This window comes from Carassius gibelio, chromosome B21 (assembly GCF_023724105.1).
Source record: "Carassius gibelio isolate Cgi1373 ecotype wild population from Czech Republic chromosome B21, carGib1.2-hapl.c, whole genome shotgun sequence".
Classification (NCBI taxonomy): Eukaryota; Metazoa; Chordata; class Actinopteri; order Cypriniformes; family Cyprinidae; genus Carassius; species Carassius gibelio.
Window position 1 is genome coordinate 18,997,966 of NC_068416.1, and position 21,716 is coordinate 19,019,681.

The window sequence follows — 21,716 nt, forward strand, 5'->3', positions numbered from 1 at the left end:
TAAAAAAAGACAAAGAAATGAAATCTCAAGATCTGTATGTCAATGTCAAGCGCTATAGAGAGACTTGATCTTTGTATTCTAATCTCCTTGTCTTTCTCATGAAACTCACATATATTATGTATTGGTGGAAGCTTCCTCCTGCGAACTCCAGAGATATATGCATGGGGTGTGATAATGATGCTACAGTGCTCAGGATGTCAACATGGTGAATGATTTATTCTTGGCTCAGCATCCTGCCGGCTGAGACTCTTGGTGCCAAGAAGCCTCAGAGTCTGTTAGATTGTGATTATCAGTGAATCTCTGTGTTTTTAACAGCATTTTAAAGGACTTGTTCATCCCAAAATTAAAATTAAATGATCATATACTCAACCTAATGTTGTTACAAACCTGAATGACTTTTTGTCCTTCAATTTTGAACCCAATTCTGTTGGGTTCAAGGTTGTTTTGGACCTCACTGACTTTCTTTGTATGCACAGCTCTGCAAAAGCAGCAGTCACGCAGCATCCATCTATAAATCACTGCCATATTTTTGCAGACCAACCCAGAAGTTAACATCACCCTGGTTCCCTCAAAAAAAAATCCAATACAATTTTTTTCAATGGCTTTGGATTATTAGAAAAAATAAGCTCTGTGACCAACAAAGGTTTACAGTTCATACCCTTTTAGTTCGTCAGGCTAATCTTCACAAATGAATGCAACTTTTAAGAATTCTGAAGGCTAAATACAACCGGTGATTTCAACATCACCACTATTATACTTCTGACAACTCTTTAGAATCTACAAATTGACTAATTCTAATGATCTAATTAATTGACTAACAGTCTGCAGGAGTGTGTTTATAAACATGGTAAAAGCAAACTAGTGAGTAAAAGCCTTTTCCTATTCTGTGTGATGACGTTGAATCACCCTGAAGACCTCTGTAGTCCCACTTTTTAAATACATTTAAAAGTATATAAAAAATTGGGGTAAAAAGCGGGGTAGTAATGACATGTTTAGTGTTGTTGAATAAAGCATGAAAATATATTGAGCTTGTGTTAACCACAGACCTTATTTTAGGCATTTAACTTAGAAACCTTTTGACTTTGGGACGATGAAAGCAGTTCCTTTTAAGGCTTTAGTACTCATTCCTACAGCACTCTATTCAGAATTATTATTCCTTTCTACATTTATGTGCATTATCACTAGAAATAGGCCACTTTGAATCACTTTTGACAGCATCATGGATTTTGAGGCAGCTCAGGATGGCCTGTTAGCTGGGTATTAGAGTACCGTCATTTAAGCCTGTTTCCCCCACTATCCTAAAAAAGAAACGGTGATGAATCTGGCTGAGACTCAAGGCTCGGTTTGGCATTGAGAACATCCTGACTGACTTTCAATGTACACTAGCTTAATGTATTAGGAAGCTCTTCTTTTGATGATAACTCTTGCAAATATCCTGAAGCAAAGGGCCACTTAATTAAGACAAAGAGAACTTTACATTAAGATTTACATTACCAAAGGGAATTTACAATGCAATACTAATGATGTACATTTACTAAGACGATTATGGGTCATGCACATAGTAACATCCGATTTAAAAGGTAGTGAGCATACTAATGTGCTGACATATTTTAATCTTGCAAACAGCAAATAATGCATTCATATATATTGCTTTATGAGTGGATTGTAACAGGACCAGAAGAAGAACACAGGGCATGGGGTATTTTTAAATAAATCAATAACTATTGAACAGCAAGTGTCACTCAGCTAAGGCGGGGGATTCGCTGTAACTATGACAATCGGTGAGATGCAGTGAAGAAGCGGGTTATCCAGTTTTAAAAGTCTGATCCAGGACAACCCATAAAACAACAAACCTAAAATCACAGTTTAGAAAACCTGCTGCCCAAAATTAATGGAAATGCAGAAAAGTAACAATACAGGTGGAACATGTGTTCATATTTTTGATAATACATGCATACATGTTTAAAGAGAAACCCTTGATCTATTATCATTCTTGAGAAAAATCACTTGAGCTCTTGCATCATCCTTCATCATGCATCCAAAAGCATGAAAATACATGATGTATGAACTGGGGCAATACCCAGCTATGAGAACGTATACTCAGAGAGAGAGAGAGAGAGAGGATTTACAGTGCTGCACATCTCCTCATGCAGAAACACATGCTGGAATCCCCACAGCCAAGCTGCAGGCAGAGGAAGGAAAGTGAGAGGAACAGAGAACTGCAGCAAAAGGATAAATGAGAAGAGGAAATATTTACCGTCTCAATTTCCAGTTCCAAAGGCTCTTAAACTTGCAGAAAATGTTCATTCCTTTCCCTTTTGCAATCTTCCTCTCCTCCTCCGTCTTGCTTCCTCTGGGCGTGCAAATGTCAGACAGAGGTAACGGCAGCTCTCTCTCTTTCTCATTCTCCTTCTCTCTTTACAAGGCCTACTCCATGCTGCAGAAGCAGAGTGGGCGGCAACTCCTAAAACCATGATCCCTCCCTGACGGTACCAAACCTCCCCGCAGAAGTGAAGCATACACAAGGAGTAGATGGAGCTTACTGAGAAAAAAATCTTCAAGGTGCAAATATACCCCTTCAGCAGGGACTGACGCCCAACTGAAATGTGTTTCTCTGGAAGTTACTTATTGTTAATTATTAAACAAAAATTATGAACAATACTTTTTCAGCATTTTATTTATCTACTAATACATTTTTAACTTTTGTATAAATTAACATTAGTTAATTCTTGAATTAACATTATTCATTATTTATAAATGCTGATAAATATTTAACAAATTGATTATTGTAAAGATTTACAATAATTTAAATCCCTTCCTCGTGTCATTCCAAACCCACAAGACCTTCGTCCATCTTCGGAACACAAATTAAGATATTTTTGATGAAATCCCGAGAGCTTTCTGACCCTGCATAGACAGTAACGCAACTGACACATTCAAGGCCCAGGACTTTGTGTGCAAAGAATACAAAAATAGCGACTTTATTCAATAAAGTCTCTAGTTCCATTGCTGTCAATGCAAGGTCAGAAACCTTTCAGATTTTATCAAAATAATTTGAGTTCTGCAGATAAACGAATGTTTGGAACGACACGAGGGTGAGTAATTAATGACAGAATTTTCTTTTTTGGGTAAACTATCCCTTTAACAGTACTATTATATTGAAAAGTTATATAAATTTTTAGAATACAATATACTTTTTATATAAATGGGATACACAAAGTTTTATATATATTTATACACACAGACACACAAAGTCACATCATGTACAGAGTTTGACGTTAACCTGCTTTAGAGGTACCGCCCTCTTTCCTTCTGCTGCAATCAGCTCTGCTTTAAGGGAGTCCCACGTCTGAGAAACCCTGCAGTCAGACTGATATCTCTGCTTGAAAACATGACTAGGTATAAAATGATTCAGGATGTGGCTTTCGGCTTGCTCTAAGAGAGGGATCTACACACTGCATCGAAATAGAGCTGCATGTTTAATGGATATGAAACATCATACCACAAAGCTTTTAAAGCGCCGATAAAATTGTGGGATTCCATATGTATGGGATGGCCTATATAGATTTCCAGTTAAAGGGAGTGCATATACATTACAGAAACAGTGAAGACAAGCACACTAAATATTAAAACTTAACACTGTGTCATGGTTTTGTGGTAGCTGTAGTTACAAAATAATGACTTCTACTCTCTGTTACTAATGGGCAAGAGAAAAAAACTGCTAAATATAACAGAAAAGGAATTAAAAAAAAATGCAGTTTCATTGATGGTACGAAATATTCTCGATTCACTTGCCATCAAGGTGAAGCAAAAGTTCCTTTACTACACTGGGTCACTGTACAGCTTTAGTGGTAACTGTCAATGTTGGTATAAATGGATATAAGATTAATGGTGTCTAGAAATCATCTTCAGTCTTCATCTTTTAAAAAATAAAATAAAAGCACGTATTTCATATGGAGAGGTTAACAGTGTAGGAGTCACTCTCCAGAGAGGTCTGGGAGAGTTAGGATAGTTAAAATTTACATTTACTTCTACAATTTGTTCTTGATAGAAGCTTCTCTACAGAGGATAACTTAACACAGACGTTAGTAAGATACATCAAGTACACTGCAAAATTTATTATTTTGCTGAACTTAATTTATGTTGGAAATTAGTTTTCTTTACATAAAACTGAAATATCTAACTGAATATAAAAAAAGCCTTTCGCAACTGATGTTAATAGGAATGTAGCAGAGACCTGGTTAGTTTTAAGCCCTTGTATCTCTCTGGGATGCTTCAATTAGAGGAACAGCAGAAGGGATATTTGCTCCAGAAACTAAACTGAATATCTTCCATGAAGGTGTTTTTTTTTTTTTTTTCCTCTCCCTTCAATAAACAGTCACAGAGGCACGACTCTAAAAATGGGAATTCACAAGCAGCAGAGGAATAAATATTAATCCCAGATTTTAGTTTAAAGGCAGTGATTCATTCTGTTTTGGCAAATGGCATGCAGAAATCAATTGTGAAAATTGCTTTCAGAGAACTGAGGTCACAATATTATTCCCCATGGCCAATCATGCTCATAATATATGACTTCCACATAATGCAGTGGGTTTTAAGAAATTAGGCAAGAGATTAACAAAACTGTAATTTACAGAAGGAACTTCAGTTTAATGTTTCTTTTTTATGCACAAAATATTTAAAAATTAACTAGGTAAGATATTGGTACCATATACGTTATAAAATATATTTTTAAATTGACCAGTATCAGTTTATATTGCATATTTAATAGTGCATTATTAAAAAAAAATTGTCAAAAAATGTAACCAGTTCTATCGTGTTCTACAGTTCAATCATCACAACTCTCAGCGGGTTTAGCATAGCAATGTACATGACAATGTGTCAATATGTTTGGTACACTTGCTACTGCCAATACATCCACAACATGCTGCTATGAGAATGTAAGAAATACTGCTGCAGCACATATAACATAAAATAACCCTCATATATAATATACATGAATCACCCCATATAGCAGATCTATACAAGTGGAGCTGGGGGAGGTGGAGGGTTTCTGAACCAAGCACTAGCCAAATATATGAATGTCCATCAGTAAGCTAATTGGCTGCTGATACAGTGGTGACCAGCTCTTATCATCTGATCGTGGTTGTATCTCTCTATTAGTGCTATTGGATCTTAGTGCTGCGTTTGACACTATTGACAACAACATTCTTTTGCATAGACTAGAACACTTTGTTGGCATTAATGGAAGTGCATTAGCATGGTTTAAATCGTACTTATATGACCGCCATCAATTCGTAGCAGTGAATGAAGAGGTATCATATCGATCACAAGTGCAGTATGGAGTACCTCAAGGCTCAGTACTAGGGCCGTTACTCTTCACGCTTTACATGTTACCCTTGGGAGATATCATCAGGAAACATGGTGTTAGCTTTCACTGTTATGCTGATGATACTCAGCTCTATATTTCTTAGTGGCCCGGTGAAACACACCAATTTGAAAAACTAATGGAATGCATAGTCGATATAAAAAACTAGATGACGAGTAATTTTTTACTGCTTAATTCTGAAAAAACAGAGGTGTTAATTATAGGACCTAAAAACTCTGCATATAATAACCTAGAACACTGTCTAAGACTTGATGGTTGCTCTGTCAATTCTTCGTCATCAGTTAGGAACCTAGGTGTGATATTTGATAGCAATCTTTCCTTAGAAATCCACGTTTCTAGCATTTGTAAAACTGCATTTTTCCATCTCAAAAATATATCTAAATTACGGCCTATGCTCTCAATGTCAAATGCAGAAATGTTAATCCATGCATTTATGACCTCAAGGTTAAATTATTGTAATGTTTATTGGGTGGTTGTTCTGCACGCTTAGTAAACAAACTACAGTTAGTCCAAAATGCAGCAACAAGAGTTCTTACTAGAACCTGGAATTATGACCATATTAGCCCGGTGTCCTGACATTTTATCCTACCCTGTCAGATTTTCCTATGCGGGTTTACTGCACACGCGCACATCAATATCGCGTCCTTTGTCTCATGCTAAACAACGATATTTAATGTATCTGCATTACTGTAAGGGTAGGTTTAGGGCTGGGGTAGGTGTAGACTTGAATAAAAACGCAATTGGTAGAAAATAATATTTATTGTTGGTTTCCTGTAACTGTATCCCTTTTAGCTACAACCGCGAATATTACACATAATTACTGTATTTGCAGTACTGTAAGGGTATGATTAGGGTTGTGGTAGGTGTAGACGTTAATAAACCATAACTTTACAGTAGAATTTTCGTTGTGGAATTGTACTACCCACTGTTTTGGTGGGAGGTAGGAAAATCTGACAGCGTAGGACAAATCGACAGAACACCGGTCCTGTCAACACTGCACTGGCTCCCTATCAAACATTGCATAGATTTTAAAATATTGCTTATTACTTATAAAGCACTGAATGGTTTAGCACCTCAGTATTTGAATGAGCTCTTGTTACATTACATAATCCTCCACGTCCGCTGCGTTCTCAAAATTATCTCAATTTGATAATACCTAGAATATCAAAATCAACTGCGGGTGTGTCTACCTCCTAACATTGTTCAGGAGGTAGACACACTCTTTCAGTATAAATCTAGCTTAAAGACCTATCGCTTTAACTGGCTTACACATAACATACTAATACGCTTCTAATATCCAAATCAGTTAAAGGATTTTTAGGCTGCATTAATTAGGTAAACCGGAACCGGGAACACTTCCCATAACACCCGATGTTCTTGCTACATCATTAGAAGAATGGCATCTACGCTAATATTAGTCTGTTTCTCTATTATTCCGAGGTCACCTTTGCCACCAGATCCAGTCTGTATCCAGATCATAGGGTCACTGCAGTCACCCGGATCAAGTACGTATCCAGACCAGATGGTGGATCGGCACCAAGAAAGGACCTCTACAGCCCTGAAAGAGAGCGGAGACCAGGACAACTAGAGCCCCAGATTCAGATCCCCTGTAAAGACCTTGTCTCAGACCACCACCGGGACAAGATCACAGTAAACAGATGATTCTTCTGCACAATCTGACTTTGCTGCAGCTTGGAATTGAACTGCTGGTTTCGTCTGGTCAGAGGAGAACTGGCCCCACCAACTGAGCCTAATTGCACAGACACTATTTAAACTGAACTGAGATGGCATCACTGAATTCAATGATGAACTGCCTTTAAAGGTCATTTTGCATTATTGACAACCTTTTCCTAAATAATGTTGTTCAGTTGCTTTGACGCAATGTATTTTGTTTAAAGCGCTATATAAATAAAGGTGACTTGACTTGACAAAGAACCAATCAGCTGCACCATGTGATAGATTATCATCAGAAAAGATTGAGACCTATCAGACTGCAGCATCTTGAGTTTCATGAAAAATTTGTTTTTATTTCAGATGACATTCAAGCAAATGTCAGCCTACATTCTGAAACGTTCACTTTGTTATCACATTCACATTTCAACACAAGATTGCAATTAACAAAATTAACGAAACAGTGCTCTCAGCTCTCAGTGGTCACAAATTCAGATGGAGCTGATGCTTCCTGTCCTGGTCTAACCATTGAGACAAGGATCTGGAATGGAATGGACCTCCTGCTCCAAATGACTCCAGCGGTCGATGAAATGGAGAGGAAAATACAGTTAAGCAAGCAACATGGCCCAGCTAAGAGATCACTGTCTCAGTCTAATTCTATTAGAGGACATGGCAAACCAAGCCAGGGCCCAACCCTTCTGATATAACCCTTTCTTCTCTTGACTGGCAAAATCCTTAAAGGTAAAACGCTGTATACTCCTTTCACTCTAAATTCTTGACTGAAACATACTTTGGCTCAGCTACTTAAGTAGATGTGCCTCTCTCCGGACTGTAATTACTCTGTATTAATGATCTGCTTTTGTCATTATAGTCATGACTGTTATGCATGAAACTAATTATACTACAGCCAGGCTTTTCCACGGCCTTCCTTTCTCCACAGGAAAGGCAGTGCCATAGAGAAGAGGTGGGCGGTTCCTAAGCAGCAGCAGGCGTGAGACACTTCCTCCAGAGACAGAAGGTCATTCCTCACCACAGGTTCACTCTCTGCGCTGTCCGTCAGAGTCGCCTGGCAACCAGCCACAGGACTCACACTGCAACGACTGCCACGGCATATTCGTCTGGTTCACCACTATCACAACTGAAGCTAATAAATGAAAAGGTGTGATCATTTTGAATCTGAACCAATGCCAGCCTTGGCAGACTTGACGTTCCTTTGCCTCTCTTCCAGTTAAAGGAATTCAAGCAGGTTTCCATTGAAAAACCACAGAAACTTTAACATTGTGTTATGATTATTACTAAAGTTTGTTTAAATTAACACATTTTCAAAGCAACACACAATGAGTGTGTTCTTAATACTCACAGAGACATAGTTGCCCCTACCTACTTATAGTACAATTTATTAAATAAACTATTGATAGTATGAATCACCTACTGTAGTGCTGGTACATTTAGAGCACTACTATATGTTAAGGAACATAAAAGCATAATACCATTCAATTTGTATACATACACCATATTTTTATTTTGCTAAAGCCATAAGATATAATTCTATGTGAAAAGCACTTTTACACTGTTCAAAAGAAGGGGAAATTTTGTAATGTGTCTCAATGAAGTCTCTTTATATTATGACTCAGTATTATGAAATTTAATTTATAATAAATTATAGAAATAATAAATGATTGCAATTCAAAATAGCTGTTTTTAATTTGAATTTCATGTGTTCCTTTGTTGGCACAGCTGAATTTTTTAGCAGCCATTACTCAAGGTCTCTAGTGTCACATCCTTCAGGTATCATGCTGTTTTGATGCTCAATTTTTGATGCTTAATGATTTTTTTTTATGTTGAAAACAGATGTGCTGCTTAATAATTCTGTTGAAACCATGATACTTTTCGGGATTCTTTGATTAATAGAAATGCAGAAGAACAGCATTTATTATTAATTTGAGGTGTCTTTACTGCCACTTTTGATCATTTAATTTAATTAATCCTTGTTGAATAAAACTTTAACAAAATATTAACATCCACTCAAACTCTTCTTGAAAGTTCTTATTAGAAATATTGTGATGCCTGGTTCATGAACAAATAATTTTTAGAGTACAATCTTTTAAATGGATCCATTAATAAAGTCCACAAAACTGAAACATTTCAACAAATCAGGCTGATATTCACTGAGTTTCAGTTCCCAGACTGAACATTCTGGTTGCAACGGTGAACAGCCCCCTGGAGGGGAAGATTATCAGTCTCCTTCAAAGTTGCAAGTAAGATTCCTTTCCCCATCCACTTAAAAAAACGTCCTTAATTTTCGGTAAATCTCTAAAGTATGCTCTAAAGCAGTGGTTCTCAAACCTGTCATGGATTTCCTCCTGCCCTGCACATTTTGTATGTCTCCCTTAGTTATCACACCTGATTCAACCGATCAACTCATTAGTGGAGACTGCAAGACCTGAAGTGGGTGAGTAAGACATAGGGAAACATACAAAACATGCAGTGCTGGAGGTACTTCATGAAGATGTTTGAGAACCCCTGCTCTAAAGTACAGCAAACTTTCTCAGCAGTGTTCAAGCTCAGTTGAATTTGTGCATGTCACTTCCCATCTCCATTCAGCGGGACAAAATTGATCTGTTGCAACAGAGGCTTATAACAAAAGCCATTATTATGGTCTGTCAGTTTTCCATTACCAAACTGTCCTCCCTCACCAGTGGGCTTGTTGCCAGGGCAACAGCTTCAGTATCAAACCACTTGGAACACAGTAGACGATTAAGGGACTTCCTGTGCATTTTACCCTATAGAAAACAACTGTTGCTATCACTCATTAGGCTTCTCACCAGGGAAGAGGAGTTTTAGACAACACGCTGAAATCCAGAAGTGTGACTATTGCCAACAACTGAACAAATAAGCAACAAAAACACACCACAAACTGACTTACCAGAGATCTGTGTTGCCGTTTCTGCTGTCTGAGAGTGGCTAGCTCTATTTGAAGAGCTCTGTTCTTATCCTCTAGGAGGCGACAGCGATTCACATGGTGAGTTGCGTGAGAGGCCAGGTGGAACGGCTGGGCCTCCTGCTTCAGCTGCAGGGGAAGAAAGCAGACAGGGCAGTGACTTACCAAGCAAACTTTCAAGATGAACACAGTGGACACAATCCTGCCTGTTCCAATATGTAATATAAGTCTAAGGTGTCCCCAGAAAGTGTCTGTAAAATTTCAGCTCAAACTACCCCACAGATCATTTATTATATCATTTTGAAAATGCCTATTTTGAATGGAAGCAGAAACACGCTGTTTTCATACAACATGTATCTTTAAATGCAAATGAGCTGCTGCTGCCCCGCCCCCTTTCCCAGAATAGGGCTGTGACTTTACAGCTCAGTTTAAAGTTCTGATATATGGTTTTCTGAACACACACACCTGAAGCACGTGCACAGAAGCAGCTGTCACATGGCATGTGAGTACTAAACTAAGCTCTCTTTCATGTCTTGATGCACTTAAAAATGTTAAATACACACAAGATTATGTAAAAATAAAAACACACAAGTTACAAAAACTTCAATTTTGAATGGTGGGTGTGTACACACACTGCAAACACACATTTATGTTCAAACAACATTTAAAAGGGATTTTTGCATAATAGGTGCTCTTTAAGTTTTATTTGTTTCTAAAATGGTTCCTCTTATCTCAGAAATGTCAACAATAAGTAAACCACTTGCCTGTATTCCCCTGCAAAATAATAATAATTTGGCTCTGTGGCACTTTTGTATGCTGTTGGGCTACTTTGAGCAGTCTGATGCAAGTTTGGCTCAGGTGTGAGAATGGTGAGGGACTATCAGATGATTCAGAAAACCTGTTCGAAAACAGTCATTACTAGTTATATCTGTGTGGGTTATCACTTTAAAAAGAGATGAATGAAACTTTTTATGCTGTGGGTGTAACCACAAGGCTTCTAGTTTAAAAAAAAATCAATCTTTGTGATGTTACTTATGCATCGCACAGGTTATCGACTCGAGCAATTGCTTGTTTTTTTCTGATACTTGCCAACTTTGTAGTGCTGACAGGAACACTGGCACTGTAATGAAGCTGAAACACTGCATTAGAAGGGATCTGATCCCATACCAGACTATGTAACCTACTCATGGTCACTCAAGAAATACCAGAAAAACTCTCCCAAAAAAACTCTCTATTACTTTTACACCTTCTGAGATTGCTAAATTCCCCTTTGAAGTATATAATTCATATGTTATCAGTGCTAAATCTGTTTAGCCGGATATATTAATAATTATATTTACATAACATAACATAACATAACATTACTGAGCTGCACAGTGCCAAAGTCTCTATAGGACAATTTAAACTAAACAGCATTCCATTAGTTAATTTGTTACTGCTAAATAAAATGCACTACTGTGTCAGAAACCGTGTTATGAAATAGACAGCTACTCTCAATATATTACTACTATATATTTACTCGAAACATACAACCATAAAACCATGCTTTGACAAAAATCAGAGCAGAGCAGTCATTAGAGCCTCTAACAGTTTAGGAAAAGTACTGAATATCAAGCACATATAGTGAAAAACATTCAATCTGGCTCTTACTGAACTCTGAAAAGTTATATGTTTTAAAAGCAAGATATAGCTAAGCAATGGTCATGGCCCACATAAATGCAACCTGAAAAGCTGCTCCTGTCCATTTGTCATCATATCTCTCTCCCCATTTCTCTTTATAATCTTATATTCTGTAACCTAAAAAATGTAGCACATAATATTTCATCTCAATCCCCATATCTCATATTTTTCCTTCTCTTTAAAATTAACATTTTGCATCAGCTAGAAACATTAAGAAGTTCAGTTTAAAGAAAATGCAACAGCAACAAAAAAAGGATCACTAGCCTTTTTGTTTGTTCGCCAACATTGACAACAGATGGTGGATCAAATATTGCATCATTAATAATGAGATACACATACAATTAAGCCTTAAACACATTTTAAACACTCAAATCAACTGGCAGCCTTTTGGTCTGCAGTATCTATGCCAGAAACACAACAGTTGCCAATCACATTATGTGTGTTTCAAAGCTCTCGCGTCTGTTTTGTGTGTCTGTGTGGATTGAACTGAGAGATCTTACATAATCTCAGTAAACAGTCTGCTGTATTAGAATAGTAATACTACCAATCACACTGTGGTGTGTGTGCCAGGTCTCCAGCTGGTTTGCATGCTACATTACTTTAGCAGACTCAGTCACAGCCAGTCAACCTACTGCAACATCAGTACCAACCAAACCAGAGCCAGCAGAGCTACGGAAACACAGGCTGGTCAAACACACAGCTCAATGGATCCAACTTCTCATGTACAGTATAACAAGTGAGAATCCCTGCAAGTGAGATGGAAGCATTTACCAGGAAACTAATGAGCCATTAGACCAACAAATCAAGCTGATAGCCAACCAAAAAAGGGTAATGTCTATTAACAAATGAAGCTCCATAATGGCAAATTGATCTGGAAAATGAACTGAAGAAACACTTTTTCACTCCAGCTGTGTGTCGACTGCCCTGGGGGACTGTGACGACTGCGGTGGGAGTGAAAAAAAGAAAAAAAAACTATGTGCATTTTTACACCTAACCATGACCTTGACCAGCTGTTGCCTGAGACCCCCAAAAATAAATATTAACACGGATCAACTCATATCCTCAGGTTATCTATGTGTTTGCATCCTCTGAACTTCCTGTAGAAGACTAAGCAACAAGACATCATCCCAATCCACCACCTGACTCCAGATGCCGCCAGGTCAAATGTCTCCCTGCACATCTGGATCATGCCATATCCTGTAGGATGCTCTCTTGCCATTCTTTGCAGTATTCCAGAGCTGGAATGAACCAGTGCACGCTGTGAACTGAGCCAAGGAAGGGCGACGTGTAGGCATAACGGCAAGGCATTACACACACATTCTCTTTGCTACTGATCTCATTCTTATCAAACATGATCTGTGTGTACTGTACCTTAATGCTAGCCGCTTCCACCTCTCCTTCTTCTCCTTAGCGCTCCTACTCCCTTATATCACCGGCTGCCAGGAGTGGCAGTGACGACACGTCTGTGGTGTGTGTTTGTGTGCGGCTCAGTGCTCATGCGTGCATGTGTGTCCCTGCAGAAGCCTGAGCAGGAACAGGAGTCAGACAGTGTGAGAGCGTCTCCAGGCTCTCTAGGAGTGGTGCAACAGAATGGTGCGTTCCCTTTCTTGCTCTCTTTCTCTCTCTGTCTCTCTCTCACACACACACACACGGTCATAGAGAATTGCGCATGCTCGTCGATATACTCTCTCTTGCTCTCCTACAGTGCGCACACACGCTTTATCTCTGTATCCCTACACTTGCACACACGGAGAGCAGTGAAGTGTAGAGCCACTCCCATCACTGATGTGTAAATCATTTGCCTTTTCACGCATGGCCTTTCTAAAGCTGCAAAAGCCAATTCAATGCATCTAATCATTTTCAGTAATGCTATTAGTATTATTTTAGTGCCATAATCTGGGGTTTTGAAGGCCCAAATAATATGATCCCCTTGTGAACGACCCCTTCCTTAAATATAATGCCGATAATATTTGTGTAAATATTATCTAGAAAAAAATATATATTTAAGTAAAAACCTCACACTGTAGAAAACTGTTTTCTGCAAACTATCAAGCGTATTGTTATTAATATATTAGAATAAAATAATAAATTTGTATTTGTATTGTTTTATTATATTATCTATTTAAACATTTTTTAAATTACCACTTTTAATGACCACATCTTAAACTATTTTCTCAGAATCCTTGCACTCAAATTCCACAATTTAAAAACCCTTTTATTTATATAGTTACTAAATGGTGATACATTTTTCCCATGTGTGCCATTTCCATTAGCCATTCTTCCCATTTGAACTAAAAATATAAAGGTTTAGCATATAAGAAAAACAGAATCATACTAATTGTAGCAAGACATTCCTCCTGGTCTTCTTCACGAACCTCAAGATGGACACCATATTTTATTTCTCACATATATGGGTTATACTGCATCTTGGGTTATCTTGTTCTCCATATGCCACCTAGAAATGTTGGTATTGCTATCTTGCCCCACTGTGATTTGTTTGCATTATCTCAAGAAAAAGAGGGTGAAAAACAGGGGCGTTCAACTCCATTCATCCCACAGCGACACCAAACAAGGGGAAATTAAGTTCACTGTCTCGGAATATCACGCAGTTACATCAGATTTTAATGCACACAGGGGCACTAAGAGGGATTACTTAGACAGCATGGTAGACATATCCAGGCCATTAGCCACTCTTTACGCTGAAGAAACAGGTCTTGTTGGAGGCAAAAAAAAAAAAAATGGAAACAGATTCCCAATACGGAATGTGTAACAGTCTCCTCTGCCCTGTTGCCAAGCAACCCCAGCTGCTCCTGTAGTGCTGCCTGCACTCTCCCCCTCTACAACCCCCCCAACATTGCACTGGGGCAGTCCTCTACAAATGCATCAGTTTAAGATGGCATGTCTATTCTCTAGGGAGGGGACCAGGCCTACACTTTAAAGATGATGCTGATAGGACACTGCATTGCAACCACACCCTCTGTCTACGTGCATCACCTGTCATTTCCTCACATGACACAAACACCCTCCATTGGCTGGTGGGGCGACTGTGCTGGCTCGTTGTACTCTTATTGGTAGATGAGGATGCTAGGCTGCGTAAATGTATATACATGGCAGGATGGTGCCACCTTGTGTAAAATCACCATCATTGCTACTAGAAGTATTTTGTATGAGAAACCATAAGGGATCGGATTGTGTAGGTGTAAATTTAACAGGATTACTCACCTTCTTTCGGGCCCTGGCGTGATTGGCATCTCCTGTTGCTATGATTGACAGCTGTCGCTGGATCCACAGCAGTTCAGACTGTGACTGCCTGAGAAGCTGCTCAACGTCAATCCTTTGACCTCGCATCTCCTACAACACTTAACACAATGCATTCTACTTCATCTTGCACGAACAGACAATATGGTGGTCCTTAGAAGTTTCTGAACGTGTAGGCCACACGTGCCAAAATGTAAAGTAGCTATGAAACTCATTGCATTAGATAACTAGCGAAACAAAAGATAAACTGTAAATATGATGGTAGGTATTTTCTCAGAACTAAAGCGTGTTCTTAGCAATTCTTGCAATAGTATGTATAAAGTTAGCTGCTGTTAAGTTAAGCATTTGAACCCTTTAAGAAAATAGTTTGCTTTAATAGTGTTTGTGATATCCCATTTGGTTATGTACAATGTGATATCGCATTCAGCCTTAAGTTACAACATACATTTACTTACATACACCAGTAGTACATTGATATAAGCTTTATTAGTTTGTTATAGCCTAGTAATGTTTAACTTTAACTGTGCTGAGAAAAACGCACTTAACGGTAACAGGTTTAGTTGTTGTTTTTCAGAACAGCGCAGGCGCAGTAGTGGTGTTTCATTCCTGAATCAATCTTTGTTTGAATGGAGAAGTTAAGTGAATGATTCACTATTGTTCTGTTATTGGGGCTGTGTTCCAGTTCGTTTTTTCTGCCTTTCCCTCCGTCTCCTCTTTGACTCTTTGCCTGTAAGTCGTTGATTACGTTGCATGAGTGGCCCCTACTGGCAGACCTAGCAAAATTTTATTTAAAAGGTATTTATGTATATTTTCTGTCCATCATGGCATCATAATAGGGCATCTAAAGCCCTTGATCACATGAAATCCGGAGTTTATTTATTACTTACTTTAAAAAAAATAGTTTGATGCACCATTCTATATGCATATAGGTATACGCGGGTTGTTTAAAAAAAATAAAAAATGTAAATAATTTTTATATATCATTTAATATAATAGGTATTGTATATGTGAAGAGTCTAATTGTTGTTAGACTGCATATAATGCTACCATTTATTCTGCAGTATGCTGACATGGCAGAAGTGTATGCTAGTCATTGGTCGCTGCAATCTCTAGACATAATCTATAACAATTTCAACTAAAATGAATGTTTCATCATGTTTCGTTCATTTGATAAATAGTTTTGTGGCAGTGGGCATCATTTTTGAAGGGGCACGAGTGTAGAGGGGTGGGTAGGGGATGGCTCTAATGCTTGTCATGTGACACACAGAAGCCACAAACTGATATAGGGTATGTCCCTACTGAAGAAAAAAATAAATAAAATAAAACCATAATTTTAGAACATTTTAATGGCTTCCACAACAAATTAAATGACAAATATTACAAACTATCACCTTTTAACCATTAAAAACATTACAAATAGTTTCTTTAGAGTGTGGGGCATATTCCATTTGGATTTATTGGTTGTAACAAGCCACCTATAGAAGGTAACCAGTTACCAGTAGAGGCCAACAGGGTCCATTACAGTTTGCAGTTTAAACAATACAAGTCCCATTTTAACCAGTAAAACCATTAGGTTACAATTTTTTAATGGTGTCTACTGTTTTTTTTTATTTTTTTATTGCAAATATTCCCAAAATATATCATGAAATATCTCGATTGTAAATATGTGCAAGTAAATGCATTTGGCACTTTTATGTTAAGTTCTATAATAAAGTAGCCTAATGGTGTAATCTATTAAGTTAACTTTAAATTAAAATCCGTCTTTTTACTTAAGTAGGCCCTGCCAGATATGGGTGTAATACCATAAAATATTTTAAATAAGAATGACGTTGTATATAATGTGGGTTTAATAAAAAAATAAAATAAAATAAAAAACATTGTAAGTTTCTAACTGGCCTATAACACTTTCATTATACAAAGATACGACAAAGAACGTTTACATTATCAAAGAATATTTTCACATCAGTCCAGCGAGTTCAAACACTCTCACAAACTCCCATAATAATCTCTTAAACTGTTTACACTGTGAAATTAATATCTCGCATTCGTACATCTTCACGTCGTTGCGGTGACGAAACAGCGTGTTTCAGCGATAACTCATCTGAACGCCTCTGATTGGTCCTTGCATTCATAAACTCAACAGAATTGTATGTGATTGGTTATAATGCGCAGCGCTTTAAAAACTGTCTCTGTGCCAGCAAACGAACGCAGATTTGAAAATAGCAGTGATGTTTTTCTTTTATAGATAGATATGGCATACATTCCCGAACAACCTCTAAAGGCAGAATTATAAGTTATAATCTGCAGAACTTTTCTCTTGATTTTAAATATGTTGTGTAGGAGTACAAGACGTTATGTCTTTCCTTACCTTTTTGTTGGATGTCTGCTGGTCTTTTCTTCTTCTCGTACTGAGGGCCTGTTGACAGCAGCCCAACTCAATGTTAAGGAAAACTGTGTGCTCTGTTACATCTGTTACATTTTGACAAGTTAACCGGTAGGCTACAGAAAGATCGAGTGCGAGTGAGACCTCGACATTTTCTCCAAGGTGGAACAAAGTGTGAATGTGAGACAGTGTGCAAAATTAAAGAGAAAGAGGGAGAGAGAAACTGCCTGTTCTCCATGGTGTGTATCTTTTCTGAAAGATGCATAACCTGCTTTTTGCAACACAAACAGCAAAGACGCAGAGTATGTGCGTCTAAATCTCCTTCCCCTCCTACAGCTCCCACAACAGTCGCTACTTGCTGAGTGTCCATATGGCAAAGTAAAGATGGACAGATGAGTCAAAATGAGCAATGAAGAAATGAACCAGAAGACAAAGCATATGCTGCAGGTATTTCTATGGATAGAAGTAATGTGGTCTGATATGCTTAAATATGGAGAACTATAATAAACACCTATAGTGTAATGAGGCTAGCGTGAGACAAGTATAAATCTATATTTAGAAACAACAGACTTGTCCCTGCTGAGCTATTCTTCCTTTGTCAGGAATGAAGAACTATTAATATCTTCATGTCTGCATGTGGGACAAGACTAAATTTGTGTAGGCTATGTTTTAAAAGCATAATTTCCTCCTGAGGTTACACACATGCTGTGAGGTAAACCTGGACTGCAAATATATTCAAAGATAAGTGAGTGGTTTTCTTTTGCTCTTGAATCTATCTATCTATCTATCTATCATCAACAATGATAATTAGAATAAAATATTACTTGAGCACCAAGCCTATTAGAATGATTTTTAAAGGACCATGTGACACTGAAAAGGGTGTATTGGCAGATTCTTTTTTTAATACAGATGATTGTTGGGTTAGTTCACCCAATATGAAAATTCAGTCACTGTTTACTCACCTTCATAAATAGCTTTTGACTTTCTTTCTTCTGCATAAGAAGATATGTTGAAGAACATACAGTTCTTCATTGTATGGAAAAAAAACATACAAGGACATTTTTTATGTGCACTCCACAGAAAAAAACGAAATCATACAGGTTTGGAACAACCAGTTTGAATAAATTATAACAGAATTTCCATTTTTGGATGAACTTTGAGTAACCTAAAAGCAAATCGCCAAGTAATACACATAACTAATAAAAGTATTTACAAGCAACAAAAATGAAATGTAAGAGAGTCTAACTGGGCTTTTATATTCGCTATGTTTACATGTACCATTTATAATCAGATGGCTCAGTTTGGCTGAAATGCACAAAATGTTTGTTTCTCAACCACCATCAAACTGAAAAAAAGAAGATGGTGCAGGTGGACTGAAAAGCCAACAGAAAAATAAATACCTCAGTAAATCTGAATAAAAGTTTGATTGAATTAAAAGAGGTGATGTAGACCTGAAATAATCCAAAGAAAATGAATAAATTAATAATGTATTGCATGTATATAGCATGATTGTTTCTAATGAGGAACATTAGTCCATTTAAACACACCTCTTGACACTTGATTGTTGTCATATTGCGTCAGAAAAATCCTGCTAGTGCTGTCTATCTGAGAGCAAGCTTAATCATTTACCATTTAAGCAGAAACAATATACAAGACGTAGAATAAGTACTGTGACACGATGGGGTTTTTTAAGGAAAGGCAAGGAGAATGAATCCCCCATTTTCATAAAACTCAAAAGCAAGCAGCATACAGAATCCAATGTTCAAGATTCATTCAAGAGCCCTTGCTGGTTGCTGGTTTTGCTTTCTTCTTGAATATAGGCAGTCTTAGCCGCCAGGACTTCTTGTAATCAGTAGCTTTTTCTATGTTCTCTTTCCCTTGATCTACATAGTTTCCAGCTTGCATCACAGTCTTTGCTATGTTGTTTGCCATTTCACCCTATAAAAAAGGGGGGGAAATACAATTATGATATGGCAAGGTAATAATCCCATGGCACTTATGCACAATAATTTGATTATTAAATTGATTTCAATAAGGCACCTGTGTAAATCAACTATTATTTCTAGATAAAGCCCTGCAGTGTTTGTTATTAACTTTTTATGGTGCACCATTTAATTTTAGTTCATTTACTGAACTCCCCAGCAAGCTTACAGTACCTGACTATTGACTAACGTGGCTATATCCATAAACATGCTATGCAGCTCTCGAATGCTGGCCTCCAGATAGAGAATGTCCTTATGCCGTAACTCAATCTCATTCAGTGCTTGCCCCGTTATGCAGAAGCCAGAATTGATCTGCGCACAAATATATATTTAACATTTGAAAGGAAGCTTACAGTATGTGGAAAATTGTATTCGGCTGTCTGTTAATCTTGAAACTTACATTTGAGGCAAAGACAGCAGGATTGTTACTTTGCAGCAAAACCTCAGTCTCCTCTTCAGTGACAACCTGGCCACCTTAAAAAAATCAAGTTTGCAAAAAATGCATCCTTGCTGAATAAAACTATTAACTCCTTTAAAAAAATCTTACCGACCCCAAATTAATGAATGGTAGTGTAGCTAAAATAATATAATATAATATAATATAATATAATATAATATAATATAATATAATATAACATAACAATGGGCAGTGGTGACCAAAGACATTTTGATCTGGTGTGTTAGTAAGTGTGTTAGTTTACTCACTGATTTCCAGCTGTCTTTGTATCTGATCTTTACTCTTTGAACGGAAAGATAGCAGTTCTTCATTGTACATATTCATTATTTCTGCAAACCTCACTGAAAGTACTGTGTGCTATAGATTAAACAAAATAAACATACATAGAGAAAAATGAATTAAACAAATATCTGAAGAACAATATTGATTTTATAATAGAGTGACATCTCACCTGAGTATTCTGGATGCGACAGTACACAGAGCTGCTGTTAGCATTCTCATACTCTGAGAATTTTCCTTCTAAATCTGTATGAACAATCACAGAATCAAGTTTTTAAATGTGAAACAAAAGATTCAGTGACAAAGTGAGTGATAAAAAAATCTTGAGTGTACTGGTCAAGACAATGTACAACAGTTGAAGTTGAAATCAAAGACAATAGAGTTGATTGCTTTCTTTCAAGAATATATAAAGTTGCGTTTAGCAGAATATTTATTGTAGGCGATAAAATATAACTTACACAGTTAGAAAAAGAGGAAATACATGCATCCAAAATGTCCAATAAAACAACAGAAGTGAGCTTCACTATTTGCAAGTCAAATCGTATCTTAATGATTTCCCCTGTAAGTGTTTCATTTCACAGATCAGTATACATGATCACATCTTCTAACCCCATCCACTTCCTTTTTTTTTATTTTAATTACCTTTTAGTTTAACCTTGATTACATCAGCTGTGTGCTTGATGTTACTGTTGAACTGCTCAAGTTCCTCTCTCACATCTGTTAATAAGAATAGACAAAAAATGTTGAACACAGAGCAAAAGTGAGCTGATCTCAAGCCTTTTGAACAATAATTATTAATAGAACCTGGAAAGTGTTTTGCATTTCCTAATATTTCACAGGTGCCTATATTGCATATAGAACTAAAGACACAAACTCAATGTACTCACAATTCGGTGGGTTGATTTCTGTCAAAATGGTACTGTGTCTCAGCTTCACTTCTTCCACACAGAAGGAAATTCTCTCTATAAGTTGCTGGACCTCATTAACCTGTACACGTTAACATGCAGGAGTAAAATCGATTCTTCGAGTTTTCAATTATAATGCAAAGACAAAGTGACAGTTCAACACATAAAAAAGGCATGTAGATGTTCAAACACAACTGCACACAAACAGACCTTAGGGAGCAATTCCTCAAGGAAAGCACTAGACTCTACGGGAGCGATGATGATGTCATGGCAGAGCTGATCGGGGAAGGGTTACAGTCAAAACAAATAAAAAAGTCACGAAGACAGCTGGAACCTTTTTGTCGTATAAACCATTGGCTTTAAATATTTTCAGCGTATCAAACTTTGTTTGAACAGAAAGCATGATATAAGGCAACAATGTCTAATCATAAAGGATCAATTCATGTTATCAAGCTGTATATAGCGAAACTAAGTATACCTATAAAAAACGTGACTTATTATAGTATTTTACATCAAAATAACATAAATGTAGGAAATAATCTGAAGTCTCACGGCTGTTAAATCTCCCAGACGGTCCTTCATTTTGGCTTCAGATTAATTTCTCACCCGCTACAGCACGCATTGCATGACAGAATGATTCGTTGGTAAACTCACGTGAACGAATGGTTCTTTTGAATTGAATCTTTTCAGTGAACCAATTGAAATGATTCACAAAATCGGCCACTGTCTATGGTCTGAACAATTCATTCGAAGTGTATCGAGAATTGATTC

The 21,716-nt window shown here is 37.3% G+C and overlaps 2 protein-coding genes across 3 annotated transcripts in view; both read right to left on the reverse strand.

The window, feature by feature from the left end:
- Positions 1-17,605, reverse strand: part of LOC127986489 (RIMS-binding protein 2) — a 49,922-nt gene extending 32,317 nt beyond the window's left edge. For both annotated transcript variants that reach the window (XM_052588758.1, XM_052588757.1), the window contains exons 1-3: positions 17,308-17,605; positions 14,904-15,040; positions 9,987-10,130 (exon numbers count right to left, since the gene is read on the reverse strand). In XM_052588758.1, the coding sequence (XP_052444718.1) occupies positions 9,987-10,130; positions 14,904-15,029 (270 nt within the window). In that variant the 5' untranslated portion in view covers positions 15,030-15,040; positions 17,308-17,605. The remainder of the gene's footprint in view (positions 1-9,986; positions 10,131-14,903; positions 15,041-17,307) is intronic.
- A 597-nt stretch (positions 17,606-18,202) lies between these two features.
- stx2a (syntaxin 2a) lies at positions 18,203-21,599 on the reverse strand. Its single transcript, XM_052588324.1, has 9 exons — positions 21,498-21,599; positions 21,156-21,221; positions 20,928-21,027; positions 20,683-20,757; positions 20,213-20,286; positions 20,010-20,118; positions 19,705-19,778; positions 19,479-19,616; positions 18,203-19,260 (listed from the first exon to the last, which is right to left on the reverse strand). Exons 1-9 carry the CDS (start codon positions 21,525-21,527, stop codon positions 19,096-19,098), a joined length of 831 nt encoding a protein of 276 aa, XP_052444284.1. The 5' UTR covers positions 21,528-21,599; the 3' UTR covers positions 18,203-19,095.
- Positions 21,600-21,716: the final 117 nt, after the last annotated feature.